We start from the raw sequence: 20,585 nt of genomic DNA on the forward strand, positions 1-20,585 counted from the left end.
TTTTTTTTTTTTTTTTGGGGGGGGGGGGGTTTCCTCTTTGATTTGACTGTCTAAGGACAGAGGATGTCATATGCTGTACAAATCGTTAAGCTACTTGTGATTCGTGATAAAATTTGACTTGACTGGATTTGACACTATCAAGTCCCCCTTCATCGTGGCATGCTACCGTGGAGTATTACAATACAGTAATGGCTGTGCTGGTGCTGTGGATCCACAAAAGACACGCTAAGTCCAAAAGTGTTGCTCTGTAGCAATCCTGGAAGTGTCTACAGTGTGTTTTGTCTTTATGGTCTCTTTACCTCAGTAGGTTTGGTCTGTTTCCATTCATTCTCTCATCACATGGAGGGGTAGAAAGCAGGCATATAAAAAAACGATGCTTTATTTCTAGCTGTGTATTTTGACTCCTCTTTGTTTTCATCAACTGTCAATCACTAAATTTGCAAAAATTCAACTTAATCTCTGTGTCTGTACTCTGCCTACATAATGCTCATTTCACATCTGATCAGTGTTTTCAAGCAAACACTGTCTGGAACAATAATTTAGAGTTAAATCTGCCTGTGTGTTTGTACTTTGTCAGAATCAGATACGCCAGCATACTTCCATCTCCATTCCCTCTTTAATTACAGCTCAAATGTAAACCCGTTTTCCCTCGCCACATTATGATTTACCTCTAGCTATTTTGAAACTCAAAAGAAAATTTTTGCATTTTGATAGAAATCGAAGGAGAGCCCGGTGATAACGATTTGAGCTGATGAATGCAATTAGTGGAGAAGTGCTAACAGCATGGTGGTAATTGGGTCTTACGAACTAAAAGCCTGCCCGTACCCAGCAATTAGAGCAACCTCCTTTAAAGTTAGTCAATTGTATTGCTGTTAATGGTCTATGCTTGGTTGAAGCTTAGCGCGAGGAGGTACAGTCGCCTTTCAAATGGGCCACGGCTCCATTTTTTATCACAGGGTTTCTGAGCTCTGTTGAAATTTTAATGTGCAGAAGAATTTTTGAGGTGATTAATTTGTTAGTGGTGGTGATTCACTGCTCCACAGACTGTGTTATATGAGAGGCCGTTTGATTCATGCTGCTATGTAACATTAACTTTTAAATTAGTAACTTATTACAGTTTATGTATCATAAAGAGGAATAGTGCCATGGTTCAGCCTTCAAACATATTGTTGCCAGACACTGGTATTGTTGCTAATATTAAAGAGAGTGGGAAGCTGCACACTCATAACTCTGACACACTTCTTTAATTTTCAGTCACATTAATTAATGTTTTGACACATATTGCCTTCTTCAGGATAAAAAGCCACTGAAACAACTGACACAAGTAGAATTAGTAGTAGTAGAGTCCAGGACATGTGTGCGACAGCTGAATCAAATGAATGAGCTCACAGCTCTTTAATCTCTAATCCTTTATATTGAACATTTACTTTTTGCACATTTACTAATATTTGCAATATTTTTTTACTCTTTGTTTATTTGACCATGACTATTGTGTAGCACAAATGTACCTTCTTTTCTAGACCAAGTGCTTGATTTGGATGCAAACATTCAATATATGTGTTTTTCTAGTTTGTCTTTGCTGGTCCTATAATGTGGACATGTTGACTATCACTGACCTCATGTTGATGCCCTTGAGCTTATTAATACAAATCACTTCCCCTATGTCACTCAGACAATTTGTAGTTTGCATTTTTCTTTACAAAGACCTGATCCAGGAATTTTAAGATGTCTAACTCCTTCCCATATTCTCATATGAGTAATTTAAGAGTCGTATAAGAGTCTAAACGGACGACACGTGTCAACAGTTTGGTTTCAGATCGGATTAAGTGGGACTTCAGATGAAGTGTGGCTGGGCTCATTTACATCTGGAGTCTTACTAAATACCCCACTAAAATAAAAGAAAGTGTTACTGTTGCAAAATTCTGTTCTGTTCATATTGAATGAGCCACTGTAGGCTATAAAAATAGTGCATGTTTATGCTTAAGTCGAGTTGTGTTACACTAAACGCTCTACAAATGGTTGGAGTGGTGTTTTCTCGAGTGGCACGCACACAGTGTATGTCTATGGAGTGGATCCACAGTTGGCAGGGACGTCTGAGTCATGAAAGACAGAGAGGCCGACAGGTGCAGCCGTACCTGGAGAAGCCTGAGACGTGTTCGCGTTAGAGCCAGTCGCATGGACGAAGAACACAGTAAAGGATTTCCATGCACTGAAATCTGGAAGAAAGGTTTTTCAATTCAAAGGACATACTCACATATAGAAGTGCTACTTGCTTTAACTCTAATTGTAAGCAAGCGTGTCAGAGTCCAACATATAACATTTTCATATAAAGCAGGTGACCAAGAGGAAATGGGTCTAAACTGATGGTCTGAGCAGATACTCTGGTAGTTTGATGCGTTTACGAGTTCGGTCTTAACCACAGACTGAACTGAACTGCCCCTGTCTTATCAAACCTGTTTGATATTTACAACCTGATGTCTGGATGATTCCTGTTGTGCGAGGGGATTACAGACTTCAAAGACCAACATCCACCTGCTGAGTTTATAGTGAGTTCAAGCGAAAAAAAAATCACATATAAAAGTTTGAAAGACAAAAAAAGATGTACATTTCTCTACAGGCTCCTTGTTTCAAAAACTGAAATGGTGGTTGATCAACAATGAATCAGTCCTGAAAAGTGTGAATAAACCCTCAGAGTGCCTGTAGTCAAGTTATGTTAAATCAATTCATTTATAAAGCACAAAAAATATTTAGCAATGTAAAATATTTACAAATGTCCATAATACTGTTAAGTTAAAACTGCAGTAATTGATTTCTTGGCCTCTTTGGAGCAATGGAAACAAGCTGTGAATACAACACTCACATTATTATCACCTTTTAAGCTGATATGTCGAACTTTAGCTATCTAAACAGCCAACGCACACATTAGCGTTAATTAGGAGTCATGTTTCTGGTGACCTGTTGAATTTATTATTTTTTTCTTTCTTTTTTTTTTATTGCTGAAATATTGTGACAAATCAAATGATAAACATATAAAATGACATAGTAGACAAGTGCTAACATATAGCATATTGATATAATAGTATGACAAGTTATAGAAAAAACAAACAGACACACAAGACAAGTGCATATATGTAATATCAATAATGTATAATATCAATATATAATCTAATAATCTAATATAATATAATGTCAGTAATGGGTAAATGGGCATTATGGTACAGACAATATTATGAAACTAATACTGATGTATGTGGTGAGGCGAGGCAGCGAGCGAAGATTATAGGTTAGATTAAGTGTTGGTTAAGTGTGGCTAGGGTGTGTGTGTGTGTGTGTGTGTGTGTGTGTTTGTGTTGTAGCAGTAGTGTCTTTATAATAGTAATTACTAAGTAGTATGATAGCAATGTAGTTATAATAATAACCAAGTTCTATATTCACTCTACTTTTAGCTTGTTTTTAGTCTCAACTCCTGACCAGTATTCGAGATTCAAGATTCCTCTATTGACTCCACTCATAACAAGCAGCAATTAAAAATAGAAAAGAGCTGAAACTAAACTAATTTAAAGTATATAAGATACTGTTTATAAATAGAACATACAATGTCTATATTTGCTGTAACCTGTCCTACAAAAACAATGCTATAGATTGTTATAATATAGAGATTCAGTATAGTGGTATAGTGGTCGTAGTGCAGTCAGACCTCTGTAAATGTAATTATAAGTATCGTAGTACAGGTAGCCACACTGGTCCCAAACAGTCAGTGTTTGGCAGTGTTGAGTTCTCGTGTGGCTCCGGGGTAGGAGCTGTACTGCAGGTCTGTTAGTCCGTAATATGATGGACCTGAAGTGTCTACAAGAGGGCGGCAGGTCAAACAGTTGATGTCCAGTGTGTTGGCTGCTCGGCTGAGACTGCGAGAGCTGAATAAGTCCTCCAAAGAAGGCAGTCAGCAGTCGATGATCTTCTGGGTGGTATTGATGACCCTCTGAAGGGCTCTCCAGTCCGCTGCTGAGCATCTGCCGCACCACGCAGAGATGCAGTACGTCAGCACAGTGTTGATGGAGCAGCGGTAGTAGGGCACCAGCGGCTTCTCCTGCAGCTTGTTTTTCCTGGGGGATCCTCAGGAAGTATCCGCTGCTGTGCCATCCATTATGTTCAACAGCTAGTTGCCAACTTTTTCTTTCCGCTGTTTGGTGCTGAGCTGGTAGTGTAAAGTGGGTTTTTAAAGATTTTTAACTAAAAGCAGCTGCCTGCTGCTGCTGAAAACACTATAAGAGCAGTCAGAGTGAACCAAAACAGTCACTTGCAGGCCCAAAACCCGAAACGGGGAGCCACAAGATGCTAATATGCGGCGTAGCTGCTTGAAGTAATTACATTTTCATTTTCTCATTTCTGGTGTTTGGTATCGTTTAAATATATACAGTCTAATCAAAAGTAGAATATTCTACAGCTTGCTCTGACACATAAAATGTTTGTCATGATCAACTTACAGTCATCTTGGGGATTTTCTTTTTCCTTCTGGGGGATGGTTGTTGTAGCGGTGAAGGCTTTCCAACTGCTCGACATCTGTCTCTAAACTGGCACATAGTATTCTTTCAAGATGTCTGCGAACATGTCAGGAAAGTTTAATGTCCTCTCTAAACGCTAATTCCCTGCACTTACTATTACAGATTTGCAGCCCCCCAATCGTAAATTTAACACATTTGCCTTAACAACTGTCCCCTGAAACCTCTTTTCCATGCAGTTTGATAATTTAAATCCTAACAGACATTTATGAGTGTTCATCTGTATTCAGGCAATGTTGGGAAGGATGTAGGAGGGAAACTCGTCAGCCATTCAGCCTTGGGTAGTTTCCTCTTTTCTTTTAAAGTTATGCTACGCTATGGCCTGGTAGTTATTCACTAGAGGCTGGATCCTGACTGAATAAAGTGAAATATAAGCTTCTAAAATGCAGTCTATCAATTGCTTGCCTCCGTCTTCCGGCTGCGCTCCATGACTTTCCGCCTTCTGGCTCACATCTCCCCAGGAATGAAGTGCAGCGCCGAGTGTCCACATCGGACCATAAAAACAGCAACCGAGGCTGAGCATCAAGTTTATGTGAATGGACTGGAGCATAAAATGTAATGGGTGGAACCATTGGAGTTCTCCTGAAATGGCTTTTTTAAAAGGTTTGTCGACATATTTTTCAGCAAGATGGTCTATTAAAAAGAGGAACATTTATATTGAGCTGTCAGTGGGTGGACAGGTCAGATGCTCCTTTAATAGTGTCCTCAGGCGTCCCGCAATTCAACAGGGGATCAGTGCCGGTGGCTGCCTCACCACTAACGAGATAATATTGTTTTCCAGGGCGAGGTTTGATTTAGAGCAACTGCTTAAATATACCTCTCAGTTAGCAGCATTGCTAATGTAATTACATGACAGTTTGATTTAGAGGAGAACGATCTCTGATCCTCAGCTACGAGCAATTTTAAGCAAAACCATTCTTCTTATTTTCAGACTCCGCTTCTTGCTCTACTTTTAACACAGTCTGTCGTCTCCTCCATCTAATGAAGACGGATCTGTCTGCCGTTCAGATCATTGTGGTTCTGTCATTGTTGCAGAAATGTACAGTTTAACTGGGGACCCTCATCCCCTTTTAGTTGAACCAATCCTGTGTTTCATGACACCATGCCTGTCAGTCAGCCCTGAAAGGCATCAGTGGAATATGCTCAAGATGAAAAACATGGGAATCCAGTTGGAGAGCAGAGATGTCAGCCGTTTAGAGCAGATATGACATCTGCTTGACAGATAACCAGCATGTGTGCGTGTCAGATGAGAGACCAGAGACAGGAGTAGAGGATCTCCAGCTTCTCTTTTGTCTGCCTCTGTGGAGCCCAACACAGACATGGTGAATCTGGGCACGGAGACATATTGATGAAGCCCTCAGAAAATCCAGTTCCAGGCATGCTATAACATTATGTAGGTTATTGTAAACCACTGATCTTAATTATATAACAAAGCAAAGTTGAATACAATTCACCCTAAATGAATGAAATGAAAACTAAATTAAATGTATATCAGAACCTCTGGATTCTCCATCCGTTTAAAGCCACGGCAAGAAGTTTTGGGCTCTTGTTGAGTTCCTGCCCCTATGATCATACAGTTAAACATTCGCTATGACAACCTTGTCATATGTTCATACACAGCTACTTTGCATTAGGAAATATGTTTTGTGGGATTATGTTAAACAAGGAAAAGCTTTACCGAACATATTTGCCAAACCGTCACTCCCAGAACCATCTTGATTTTGTTCCCATATGTGTTCATGGCAACCAAAACATTTTTACAGTTATGTTTTGGCAACTCAAAGCATTCAATTAAGGGAAAGATTTTGACAATGTTTATTATTCAATATTTACTTAAAACTATGACCTTTCCCTAATATTACAGATATTTTGTAGAGTTTTTTTTAAGGTCATGCTTTGATTCAGTTTTTTTTGTGCCAAAATGTTTCTTTGTATATCCTTGAGGTGTATAACAAGCCATTGTCAGGAATGTGTTGTGCTCTGCCCATGTGCTTGTGTATGTCCTTGTGAGCATGACCAGAAATATGAGCAAGGTAGAAATAAAACAGGGACCTGCCCATCAAAACATTTGTCCATAGTGCGACTTGTTTTAGCCACTATAACAGGATGCAGGACATATTGGCTTCCTGGGTCAGTGTCCTATGTTTCATATGTCCAGTCTTCCAACCTGACGTCCTCCCTTTAAGGTTTTTCAAACGTCAAGGGTCAGAACAACTTTGCCAGTAAACCTAATTATATCACCAAAACCAAAAAGCTATTCTGTTAAAAAATTTGAAGAAGAAAGAGTTGGGCATGAGCGCTTTTGTGCTTTCAGACAGAAAGACTTCCCCTCAGCCATTGATGAGCTTGACCTAGGTGTTTGTTCCGAAAAGAGATGTTTGGAAAAATAGTTGTCTGCGTGATAAGTGCTAATGACACAGGCTATTGTCCTATATCATTAGCTGCGGCCATGTCAGTTTAATATTGCGATTTGAGTCAGTCTTTATGCAGAGTTTCTCATTTGCCAATGATGATTATACAGACAAAATGGGACTGGTAATAAAAACACTGACAAGATTCTGAGTTGTAATTCATTTTGTCCATACCTTCAGACCTTGTTGGGATCAATTAAATTCACACAGCCACAGAAAACAACTCAATAAATACTAGTACTCTGACTTGAATGAGAAAACAGAAATCATTTTTGGGACTTAAGGTCAGAATACTGATGCCAGGTTGTTTTGAAATAATTTCTTTTCTTTTTTTTTCTTTTTTTTTACCTTTTCATATTATTTCACAAATTGGAGAAGTGCAAGAGTCCAACCGGAGGTGTTTTACTATTTCTTTTGTTAAAGACAAATAAGAAAGATGTGATTTTTAATTCCTTTCCAAAATAAAACTTTTAACCAATAATTGACAAATCAAAGTTCTCCAAGTTATTGTCCATAAAATCCAATGTTAATTGCAGCTTTAATTGGCAGGATTCTTCTTCATGTGTCGTAAATTCTTTTATTTAAACAGTGTGCCTTCAAATACAGGATGTTTGCAGATCTGAATGTACAGATCAAAATATGTGTAGTGATAGATAATAATGGGTTATCATCATGAAGGTCATGAGAAAAAGAATGCAGAAAAATGAAAAATGTTTGACCTGCAGTGTAAAGATGAGATGATAAAAAATGCATACATTCTCCTACACTAGAAGTGACAGAAAAACATGTGTGATGAAATGGAAAAAAGACTATAATGGTCCTTTGATGATGTGTCTGAAGATCCCTTATTACATTTTCAGTGACTGTCTAGAGAATGAGTAACCGTGTCAAGACAACACTTTCTTTGCAGAGGGCTTTGAGTCTGTGTATAAGTCTTTCTGCCTCTCTGCTGCAGCTGCTGCTGTCCCTGGATTTAATAACTTCAGTAGCCTTTCACTTATAAGGCTGTATGATTCCTTGAGGGACTCCAATTGATCAGTCAGTGGTGGGCTCTAACATTGTGGCAGCCAGATGAATGGTACTGACATGGACTTCATCTAAACCACTAAAGCATACACTCGGGGAATGTGAGAGCGTGCTCATCTGTTTCTATATTCTGTCTCTCTAAAGATTGTCCTCACTGAGTAAAAGATTAGAAAATAAAAGAAAATTTGCTCTTTCTTCTAGGAAACTGGCCTGAGAATAAAGACAGATGAGTGAGCAATGCTTGCACTTTATTTTTGTACTTGAAAGTCTCCATGCTACGCTCATGTTGTATATTGTCAAAAGCTTCATGTTGCAGTTTGTGGTTGGCTTGATTCTTGGTTTAGTCATTTTCACAGGAGTCCTGAACCCCTGGATATAATACCATTAGTATTCCTTTTACAGGAAATCCCAATATTTTTTTTAACCAAAGCGTAAATTTCATATATTTGTCCAATATGACTTTTACTCACCGTTAATTGTAGCTTCCTCACCTGAGGATACAAATAAACAAGGTAGAGATGTTGCTTTCATTTACAAGTCTATTTTCCATGTAACGCAACTGGATCTTACTTTTAACTCTGTTAAGGCTCGTCTATTAAAACCATCTGCATCAGCTGAGCATTGCTTTATCCAGGGCAACAGACTTTGACCTTGTGGTACTCTACGGACCACCTGACCCTTACAAGAATTTATCTGAGACCTTGTCCTTCATTCTGATGGGCTTATAATTATAGACGACTTGAATATTCACCTGAATAAGGCCTCAGATCTTCGCAGTAAAGCCTTTCAGGCACTTATTGATACTGTTGGTTTCACCCAGTTTGTGCGTGAACCTGCTCACTACAGTGGTGACAGCTTGACCTAATTGTATCACATGGGATAGTGTTTTCTGATCTGCGTGTCTCCTCCTATCACGTGCATTATGTTTACTACCTTCTCAAATTTGGTGCTGATGTATTTACCACTCGACAAATCAGTCCATCCACTTTAACTGCTCTCGGCGAGTGATTACCGGTGACACTGGCTTCTTAAACTGCAGCAGAACTCAAAACTCAGAACTCGCCTGAACTTTCAGTTTCATTATTTCAGGCCTTGTACCTGTTACCGTTCTCCCATCAGTCTCAGTCTCAATGAATCCATTAAACCTAGTACGTACAGTACAGTCCATGTGGTCCTGCCGATGAGATTACTGTAAACTTTCTGACACTGCATCTCTCTAACCATCTGTTTGTTTATTCCCTCAAGCACACGAGCATCGAGGCTGTGTGCTTCTCTCTCTCTCTCTCTCTCTCTCTCTCTCTCATCTCATCTTTTTTCAGTCAGGCTGTCTCTGCGTCTGTTCTGGACCGTCAGCCGTCCCGGGTTCTCTCTCCTTCTCCTGGCTGTTGGTGCCTCATTTCAGATGTTTTGGTTGTGGACCTTCGTCCTCCAGGAGTCCCAGCAACCTCGTCTCTCTCTCTTTCCTTCTGTGTGTTGTTTTCCTTCTCCTGGACGTGTGAACGATGTGCTTGGTTTTTGCCTCTTGTATGTTTGTGAAGTCTGTCTTCTTTCTTCATGGTGGAGAGGAAGTCATGTGGTTCAGATCCTCCCAGATCGTATTCTTAATTAATGTTTATAATCTATAATGTTGTCACCCTGATTGTCCAAACTGTAAATCTACTTTGTTGCTCTATTGTGTAAACACAGATGGTGTCATCATGCCGTACAGATTGTAAAGCCCCTTGAGACGCTATACATAAGAAAAAACAAAAAACATTTTGAAGCGGTGGTGTGTCAAACTTCCCGCTGCTTTCTTTTTAACTTGTGACAGGTTGCACTCATTAGTCACACAGCCACAAGAGATTAATCGTCACTGTAATTTTTCCAGGTGAAGACCATCTTGTGAAGACGTTTGTCTTTGAGTGTGACTGAAAGCAGCAATAGAAATTCCTGTAGCTGCTTTAGCAAACTGCGTAACATACAGAAGCAGATCCACCATGACACGTAGTTTGATGGGTCAGCTGGCAAATTCTACACTATGTGCTGTGCTCTGCGGTTTGAGCTGATAAAATTCGAACTGTATTCATTGATATTTTTCACCACTTGGGGGCAGCAAGCTGTAAATACAACACTGACACATTATCATTTTATCATTATCATTTTAGAAGTTGTTGTAGATATGTGTTAGCCAGCCTGTGCCTGTTTACTGATCTGGCAGACATGAAGAAACATTATCATTCATCTGGACTCCACTTGGCAGATTTAGGGACAATGTTCACTCTTTGTTTTTAGCTCTGTTTTGGTCTCCACCAGCTCCTGAGGGAAATATCTGGCTCTTTAGTTGCTAAATGCTCCAGTATGTTTACCAGCTAGTTCCTAACTGCGTCTGTCTTCTGTTTTGTGCACATACATCTGGTTTATCAGTGTTTTTTGTTGAAAAAACAGCTGGCTTCTGCATCTGGGAACAACACTGATTATAGCTGCAAGGGTGAATCAGAACAGTAAACGTGTGGGCTGTAACGCCAATGACCTGAAAGCTCTGTAGAGCTGCAGGCAACGGCAAAGTCTTTGTGGGCTCATCACTACCAGCAACTCCTGTCATGTTTCACATTGTAATTTTCCTTATTGCTGTTGTATACACAGACATAGCGGAGCCTTCATTTTTGGAGAAGAAGAGCCATATAACACAGAATCTCCTTGTCTCAATTAGTGTCTTTTTCTTTTCTTTTTTTTTTTCTTTAACTGAGGAGGTGAGTAACATGTAATCTTGACCGATATTCATAATAGAGTTTGCCTTTAAACCAGACTCCTGCCTCAGTCTCTCTCATACGGGGGCTTATTTTTGGGTCTTGCTGGGCCTGATTGTCAGCTCAGCAGGTTTACAGCTGGGTAGAAATGAGTCAATCTTTTCTGAATACGGTAATCCAATTAAACACTGGTCTTGTGAGGGTTCTCTTCGTGGGCTAAAGTAATGAATGTTTCATAAACCAATACCTCAGTGTGTCTCTGGTGTGCTTGCTGCCACATTAAAAGCTTCTTTTTTAATGTGGCCATTTGAATTGCTTTACCTGGATCTATTTTTGATACCTAATCACATTTCCTTTGAATGAGTGTTTTGGCTGTGTGACGTTGGCAGCTGTGGTCTTCAGTTTTACCTGAAAAATATGCTGCAGTTAGTTGTGTTCAGCATGTAGAGGCTTTTGAGTCGTCAAAATGGGTTATCGGTATCTGGAGCAAACAGTATGATTTGAATCATTACTAATTCATAGGGTGTCTCTATTGAATGGCCTAAAACCTCTGTTTTTATGGATGCTGCTGTTTCTGCGGTCTGGGCCCGTGGCCAGGATGTGACTCTTTTTTTTTTTTTTAGTGGTTTGATCTGCCTCTGCATTTCCTGACTGAAAAAGGCCGGCTGGTAGCACGCTGCATGGGGCCGGATTGAAACACAAAGTACACGGTATATTTTGCTCTCTGTCCTTCTGTGGTGAAAGCCCACTGAAGCTGGACTTGTTGCTTCATGCCTCAGTGGATAAGGGAAGTTTGTTTCCTGTCAGGCTGATACGTGTGTTCATGTCAACAAGGCGGTCGGGAAATAGCATTTGATTTGATGTTAATTCGACTGAACGTTTTTAGGCCTTTGATCCGGCCGCCTGTGATTGGCCTGTGTCTCAAATGTGCTTGTTTGATCTCTGTCCTTGGCGTTCAGATGACCAGGTTCTTGATTAGTTCTGTTTTAGAAGTGACTTTCTGTAAACTGCTGTGTAAATGGTTTATTAATTAAACGTTTAAACTGTAATTTTCTTCTGTAATTAGGTTTTTTTCTTTCATACAATCTCAGCTCCGTGAGCAGACGCGAGGACGTGCAGGAATGCACAGCTGATCATTGTATAAATTAATCTGGGATTCGCTGTGTATTCATTAATCTACATGTTTCAGCCTTTAATAAAGAAACCATATTATGCTTCATATTTTGCCCTTATGGCTGTTTTTGTGTCAGAGAATCAGCATCAAAGTGGGGTAGCTAACCATGAAGTAGCCTTATTTGAATGTTTTCCTGTTTGAGGTTATGTAACAGGTCATTGACTTTCAAACCTTAGTGCCTTTTCTTATTCATCATGTAAACTGTACACAGTTCCTAAATGAATTCAAACCTTTTTATCCACTAAGCACCTTGAAGGAAACTCTTATATTTATCTCTGTTATTGTACTCTAAAACTATCCTTAGGGATTATAGAGCGCACATTATAGACCTCTCTCTTCTGGCTACATAATGATGCACTGCAGCTTTGAAGAAGTATTTATTTTCTGTCTATTTTTACGCATTTCCATATTATTTATTGTACTGTAATTACATGTATTGATATTTAGGTGGGTAAGCTCAAATCACTAATGGTGGCCAGTGACATGCAATAAAACTATTCTTCTAATAAATCTGATTGATAAGGAATTTTGGAAGGTAATGTTCAGGTTAGTCTGGAAGCCGAGGAAAAAAAAATTCTGAATATTTAGCTCTGGCACATTTTTTAAAATTATGATATCATTTAAAGCCTGACTGATACTTTATATTTGAGAATGGCACTGATACCGGCATTTGAGAGTTGTTTAAAGACAGTGGTAGAAATTTATGATTTTTTACATTTGGCCTTTTTTTTTGCATTTAAAAGGAATATATGGCCTTTAGTAGCATCTTTATGTGTGTAAAAACCTTTGGAGCCATAGCTCCACATGTCTGAACTAATTCTGTGTCCACAGCTGTTGCAGTGATATGATGATCATAAAATAAATCAGGAGATTTAAAGTTTTCAAACAATGTCTAACAATGACAAGACTGATGGAAGACGGAGGTACAGACCCAAGACACACCTGAAGTAGTTTGGCATGAGGAGTGGAAACAAGGAGGAAATGACATTCTGTCCAAATGTGATAAGATCTGCATATCAGCACCTTTAAAGCACACTCATTAACAGGCTTTATCTCATTTGTTTAATCTTCACAAAAGATGATGTAGTGTAAAGATGACAGGTTGTGATTTTTATCTGTTTCTCGGCTGGGTGCATTTTCGAGTGTGTGCTGGTTGCCTCTCTCGGTGTTGATAAGACTCCATTAAGTTCACTGCTCCCAGACAAGAAATAACAGCCTCTCATTTTTACGTTTAACTTTTTGGATGTAGTGTATGAAATTTTTGCACGATACTGATAGACAGATCAGCTGATATCATCCTGCCAAAATATCACTCCGGCTCTAATATCATCTGTTCAGTGAAACGTCACATTTACTCCAGCTGTTGATTGGGTTTTACAGGTCGTAGCTGTTTAGTTGACAAACATTGACTCCATCTTTATCGCTTCTGTGAATAACTGATTTGGATTTACATTAAGGTCCCACTGCACACCTGTACCGGCGGAGGTGAACATGGTTTGCAAATGTAACACTAATTGCTTTGCCAGTTCCTATGAAGCTGCAGTTATGGATGTCATATTTAACGAGGGCTTTGTGATGTTAAGCACTTCTTTTTTTTAAGGAAGATCTGTCTTGTGCATTCAGCTTATACAGTTTTGCAGTTCGCTATTGTCTTCATCTCACCAAACATTCATCTTACTGAGCATTTATTGTTATTTTAAAACGAGAAGTAATTCTGTCAGTGATGGGAGATAATGCGTCTCCGGGTATGTTTTGCCTTGTTTCAGAAATGTTCGAGAAATGAGCAATTTTGGAAAGACGCTTACCAGAACTGGTGCGCATAGAAAACTGTTCCAGGAATTCATACATGACTTCACCTCAATGACAGTCTCTTTTTATCACATCTGGATGAGATGGGATTTTTCTTTTCTTTTTCAAAAGAAGATTCTCTCATTGTGACCATGACAATTGAAACATTCTGTGCATCAAACTGGCACATCAAGTATTTCTAATTCTGGTTCGTTGCAGTCAGTGAAGTCTCCCTGTCAGACACAGAGCGAACGCCGCTCTTGTGGTTTTCATGTATCCCCCTGTTGTGCCTCTATTACTGTATTCTCGTGCTTGACTGGCCAGGTGAGGCTGATACAGCCAGTCATGCAGCTGACAGATGGAACAGTGTGTTGTTCTTGATGCTTCCCTACCTGCATGTTAGATCAATTGTTTGATTGCTGTAGAAGCTGAAAGCGACCCGTGGCTTCGCTCTAACCCGTATGATTAGTTCTGTGATAAGGACAACAGGAGAGCACTTTGCCTGGTGACTGGCAACAGGTTTCAGTACAGAAATGAATGTACAGAGTTGACCCATAAGGTTTAGTCTCCAGTGGAATACCTGCAGGGCTTTCTGAGCTGGGACCTGATTTATTTTGAGTTAAAGGACAAATTACATCCTACTTTTAATATTAATGGCCTATGTAAGTGAATTTTGCAGAGATCAGCTTCAAAACACTATAACCTTGGATTCTTGCAAATATTTCACTTTCTAACAAAATCCATCCATTTATAATCAGCTCTTAATGTAATCCTTTCAAATCTCTTTGTATCTCCCATTTTATGGCTTGATTTTCCTGATGTCTCTATGAAGCGTTATAGAACATAAAAACATGGTGAAAAACAAAATGACCACCTAATACAAAAATGCAAATGAAGACATTTTTATAAATAAACTCAAGGGAAATGCTGTCTCTTTTTCCTGCCTGCCTCTTGTCATCACATTAGGAAACTGCAGCATGACAAACATGTTATGAAGTCAAAGACAGTGCATCGGGCAACGTGACAGGTAAAATAAGCAAATTGAAAGGAGAGTGCATCCATCAGCTCTTCCTTTTTTGTGTTAGAGGATTCACATAGTTATTTATAAATGCCCTATACCCTCATAAAAGTAATGACGGGTTTATATTTTCTGCTTTTAGATTCCTCACCATTCACCACCAACTAATGACCAGTGCTGTGCCTCGTTTGATACACAGTGGCTTTATAAATGGGAAAACTGACTGCTTGTCAGAAACATCATTTTCCACCAGTTTAATTTAATCAACAAGAGGTTGAGTTATTGTCAATCTTTAAGTTTTAATGCACTTATTACACTTCATATACCAGAGCTGTGTATGTTCTTACGTGATTCGTACAGTACAGTGGAGCAGGGATCAAACATTATATTTAGACACAGTCAGCGTAGCTCCTACGTTTCTGTGGTCGGATTACATTTATGTTTTCATGAGCTGTACTGTTGTCACGTTTGGTTAATTAATGGCTCCAGTTCATGACAGTACATATTTCCTTCTTTGTTTTTTTTAAACAGCAGCCAGTTATAGAATTTGTGATTGATCTAACTTTCACAGCACCTTGTTTCCATTATGATGTTCATCATCAGCTGTCACAAAAAAGATAAAAGATAAAAAGATAGAATATGTGTATGTGAATGAATCAGGTCTGTCCCCAGAGAAGAGCGTCAGTGTTTGACGACTGTGTTCAATGACAGGATTCAAAATCCAATATCAAATTTTTGAATATTCTTTCTTCCTACATGGCAGCTACGGTATAGTTATGTTTAGGGAACGTGGTTGCTGGTATTAAAGCAGTATTTGCTGGCCTTGGTTGAGATGTGTAGATCAGCAACGAACTTAAAAGCCAAATGGTTTCCCTCTTTTTTGTTCCCTCCTCCCACTCTGTGCAGGTTCTGGCTGCATATTGGCATTTATCAATCAGGGATCAATGAATATCATTGTGGAGCGGAGTGGTTTGCTTCAGAGTGGCATTGATTGTCTGAAGGGTTGGGCCTTATGCCAGTTCTCATTAGTGGTCTCTGTCCTTTCACCTTTCTTTGTCTCTCATCTTTCCCTCCTGGTGGCGTGGTTGCCTGGCGTCCTAAGTGCTTTAATAGAAATGCATTGATCACAGGTGTTGTGAGCCATGTAGCAGCCATGTGTGTGTGTGTGTGTGTGTGTGCCTCTCCTGTATGTGTGTTACACTGCACGACCCTTACATTCTGTGAGGCTATATAAAGAGCTGGTTTGTGCACCCTGTGAACAGGGTGACAGGGTGACCCTGGTGGTTAGATAGACCATTTTACAACCACAAAATCAGGGGTTCACTGGTCATCCCCACTGGTCGTGTTGAAGTGTCCTTGAACCACCTCCTACCTGCCCACACAAATACATGCCTGTAGGTGTGTTTACGTCCAGTCAATTATCTCTATAACAAATTATTGAGAATTTAATCTATATAGTATATAAACAGTGCTAAAAAGTTATTGATTTCCAATTATTCCAATGAAGCCCTTAGGTAGGGAATCTGAATCCAGCATGGGAATGGCGGACTCTGTTACTATCAATATAACTACTAAGTAGAGAGAGAATTGCTGAATGTAAATACACTGAATAGCTGTTGCAAAGAAAAAAATTTCATAAATAGTTTTCTTTAAAAAAAAAAAAAAAAATTCATTATAATTTTTCACCGTTGTCTTCCATACCCAGTACATCATAACAACAACAGTAGTCAAGACAGTTCATGGTTGTTTTTTCTCGTATGGATCGTTACCTGCTCATGCTGACCACCGCGCCCTGGTCTCTGACCTCTCATCCTGTCCACACTGCATGGTGGTTCTGGGTCCAGCCTCAGAGTCAGCGACCTTGGCGAGCAGCTCCAGTTTTAATCAGCACTTCTCTCCACACGGGCAGCTCCAACCAGCCGCTTCCTGCACCTTAATGAGTTGAGAGTCCTGGGCCAGACTCAGCTGTAGCTTGTGCTGAAGCTCTCCTTCCTCCTTTTCACACCGCAGCAGCGAGGGCGTACATACAGCAGAACTACAGCCAACGATGCACATCATTGTGCAAGACTAGTAGACAGGATTGAGGAGGTTTTAAAGGCTTTGAGTGTGACACGGGTCCCTTGATGCTTTATTTTTTTTTCTTTTACAGCTAATTCAATTATATTGTAAGAGTAATAGAAAATTAATATTTTATTGCAGTCTCCACATGCAATGCTGGCCTGTTAGAATTAGTGAGCACATTAGAGACACTGACAGCAAACAGGTTATTTGTTTTCCCTTATAATCAGGTGATTTACAATGATTGTCTTTGCTCGTCTCACCTCTTGTGATTACCGATTGTCCACACATATCTATCACTTAAACAAACTTTGAATATTCTATCCAAGCTATTCCAACTTTTGAAATTAACTTTGACCGGGGGGCGTGCTGGTGGCTTAAAGATAATCACATCAAGGGCATGGAGCCTGACCTGTTTTTGCATGAGTAAGTTTCTGCTCGGTGAAAAGCACTCAATCGGCAATTGTTGTCTTGCCTTTTGTGGGAATGTGAATAGCACCTTATTGATTGGAAGCAAAATGTTTTTAATGTTGTAGATGAGATTTCTGGATTGCTGGCTAATGGGAAGATAGAAGCTCGCTGCAATCTATTTTCAAGTCAAGCTCCAAATTGAAAATCTTTGCAGGCATAATTAAGGCTTATCTGAAAGGAATGTCAAAAACTTTTTTCACTGCTTTTTAATTTTTTATTTTTTTTCCAGCCACCCATCCAATCCTGATTGTTACGTGTAAATACACAAACATGCTCAGAATGGTGATGAGTCTATGCAGAAAGTAATGAATACAAAATGGAGAGCAGTATTGATGTTTGATCCAGCTTAATGCCTGTGACTGTGGTTATGAAAACTGTCCTTGTAATTGATATTGTAATGTTCTTTAACATAAATAAGCAATTTAGCGATGTTAATCAAGTAATCTTCTAGAGGAATGTGTGTGTGTTTTTTTATGTTATATAACTTGATTCGCTGTATCCCAAAAGAGAAGTGCTCTGTTCATCCTCAGGTTGGGGGTGCAGGGTCAGTTGATTAAGTATGTTGCTCAAGGATACATGGACAGGTGGGGCTACACCGGGGTTCAAAGCTGAGGTCCTCCACCTGGGGGATGACCTGGATTTCAAGTAGCCATTGTGTTTAGATGTTTGAAACAAGACCATGCTGAGAAATTACTCAAACGCCCTCACAGGACTCGCTTTCTTTCTACCAAAGGAGGAGTGGAGGCACGCTGCCGAGGAAACCTTGTTCGACCCTCTGTAGCGCTAGATTTATACACTGGATTAAAGTTTTACCACCTGCTTTTGTGAGCATCGCAGTACACAAAACAAGAATCTCTCTTCCTCACTGATGCATCTGTATTGAACATTTTCTCAGCACTGTCTGTTCTATACTTTATGAACAGCTTCCTTGAGCCCTGCATAATACATGAATGGTTGGCGAGGAAGATTTCTGTAGGCTCTGTATGAAAACTGTAATCACGATCACTGGAGATTCATATTAATAATGGGTGGTACAGTAGATCTGTTTACTGCATGGTTGATACACATTGTCGCGATACCCAGGAAAATACTCAATACTCGACACCATTTTCGATACCATGGGGAGAAAAAAATTACCCTAACCTTTTTTTTAATAAAGATTACAACAATACAAACAATAACATCAATGACAACACTATTTTGTCTGATGTAGTGCAAAAAAACCAACAGTAACCTTACTGTAAGGTGTATATATATATATATATATATATATATATATATATATATATGACATGCAAATATATTCAGCTACAGCGCGGCTTTTCTAAGCTTCATTCTGGGATTTAATAATAAATATAACACTCAAGAGTTAGATGTCACTATTATTATCTACATGGTAATTATGAGGCTAAAGCTAGCTGCCGGTTAGCTTTCCTTAGCTTAGCACTAAGCTTGAGACAAGGGGAAACAGCTAGCCTGGCTCTGTCCAAACGTAACAAAATCTGTCTGCCAGCACATCTAAAGCTGTTATTTTTACACTGCTGTTTTTGCACGGATGAAACAAATAAGATACAACATTTTAATAAGAGAGATTTACAGGAACAGAACGCTGTTTCCCTGTTTCCAGTCTTAGGGCTGAGCTAAGCTAACAGGCAGCTGGTGGTGGCTAACACAGATACAGTGTTACTCGATCAATGAAAAGCAAATAAGAGTATTTCCCAAAATGTTTGACGATTCCTTTAAGGTCACGATTTTATACAAAATATTTGCTCAAGGATTGTGTATGAAATGTGTATCAAGTACTTTAGTGGAATTTAAATAAATCCCATGAAAAGACCAAAACCAACAATGAACTGATCCAACTAACAAGTATTGTCTGTTGTCAAAGCCTGATTTAACTTACCTCTCTGTACCATACATCTTCATTGTCATCCAAAAAAACACATCAATGAGCCACGTGGGATGTTTTTTTTTTAAGACAGCACTCACCCTTTTTCAAAATTAAACGACATGTTTGCGACCAGTTTTTTTTTTTAATATTTTAATCTTTTTTTTTGGAAGGAATGGGTTTGAGACTGAATGCCTTAACAAGCTGTTCTGTTATTTGTTGCTATAATGTTTTGGTAAAAAAAAAGGTGGAATGACTGTTGAGGAGAGAGGCGTCACATGCTCTCTAACCATTGTGTATGTTTGTGCTTCCAGTTCATGTGAAAGCGGGAACCTGTGAGGTAATTGCTGCGCACCGATGCTGCAACAAGAACAAGATCGAAGAGAGATCCCAGACTGTCAAATGCTCCTGCTTTCCTGGACAGGTGGCGGGAACAACAAGAGCAGCTCCATCTTGTGTAGACGGTACGCCAGGCATCTCATTACAGTTTTGGTAATGATTTGAGACCGACTTCTGATTAGGGTAGAAATGCGGCGCGCCTCAAAACTGTCACACCTGTCACTGTGTCTGGTGCTTATTTCAGTGATTATTCAAGTATTAGAGGGTTATTGTATGAAAGAAGAAAAAAAAAGACACTGTTGGGATTTTCATGAAGCTGCTGTTCTGTGTTTCTCAAAGGTTTTATAATCTTCAAAAATCAAACTGCCCAACAGTTCATTCAGTCTTTGTTTGTTTTTGAGACTGTGTCAGACCTTGTGTTCAGCAGAGTAGACTGAAGGCCAGGTCATTTAATATCATGTCAAAAGTGGCCTTGGTTACAGGTGAATCGATCCCTATCTCCTCCTTTCACTCTAATGACTCTGACAGGGGCTTCCTCCATTTTGACAGTTCCCTTTTCACTTCATGAAGCTGTTTCTCCCCTGTAGGCCTCCTCGGAGCAACTTAAGACCTTGATGCGCCAACCTCTGCTGCATGCTGTATTACCCCTCCTACATACAAACATCCACCCTCCTTGCACTGAATGCGCCTGCTCACAACACTCACCAGCTTGACATTGACCCACGCCCTGTAATTCAGACCTGAAAACACACCGGGGCAGGCCTGACGGGTCTCTGCTGTCCGCCAGTGATCAAAAGGCGCTCTCCTCAATCAAGCGTACAGGAACTGAAGGCACTTGTTGTTGCTTCGGCCAGGGCAGAACCAGGCTTAACTTTCCAACAGCATGATGTTAATTGCCTCCTGTAACTTCTTTCTCTTTCTTTCTTATACTGTTTTCCTTATTTTTTTCTCCCCACAAAGCATCCATAGTTGCACAGAAGTGGTGGTGCCAGATGCATCCCTGCATGGACGGCGAAGAGTGTAAAGTGCTGCCGGATCTCAAAGGATGGAGCTGCAGTACAGGAAACAAAGTTAAGACAACTAAGGTGGGTTTAACTGACAAAATATTTGTGGGCACACAGTAGGTA

The 20,585-nt window shown here is 39.7% G+C and overlaps 1 protein-coding gene across 1 annotated transcript in view; it reads left to right on the forward strand.

Annotated features, from left to right (window-relative positions):
- The window catches only part of tafa3a (TAFA chemokine like family member 3a), a 93,821-nt gene that overhangs the window by 64,355 nt on the left and 8,881 nt on the right, over positions 1 to 20,585 (forward strand). The window contains exons 3-4 of the mRNA XM_023416112.2: positions 19,434 to 19,583; positions 20,419 to 20,543. Coding sequence (XP_023271880.1) covers positions 19,434 to 19,583; positions 20,419 to 20,543 — 275 coding nt within the window. The remainder of the gene's footprint in view (positions 1 to 19,433; positions 19,584 to 20,418; positions 20,544 to 20,585) is intronic.

Source organism: Seriola lalandi, unplaced genomic scaffold (assembly GCF_002814215.2).
Source record: "Seriola lalandi dorsalis isolate HSWRI2012SDOR001 ecotype SW California unplaced genomic scaffold, Sedor1 jcf7180002054561, whole genome shotgun sequence".
In the NCBI taxonomy this organism is placed as follows: domain Eukaryota; kingdom Metazoa; phylum Chordata; class Actinopteri; order Carangiformes; family Carangidae; genus Seriola; species Seriola lalandi.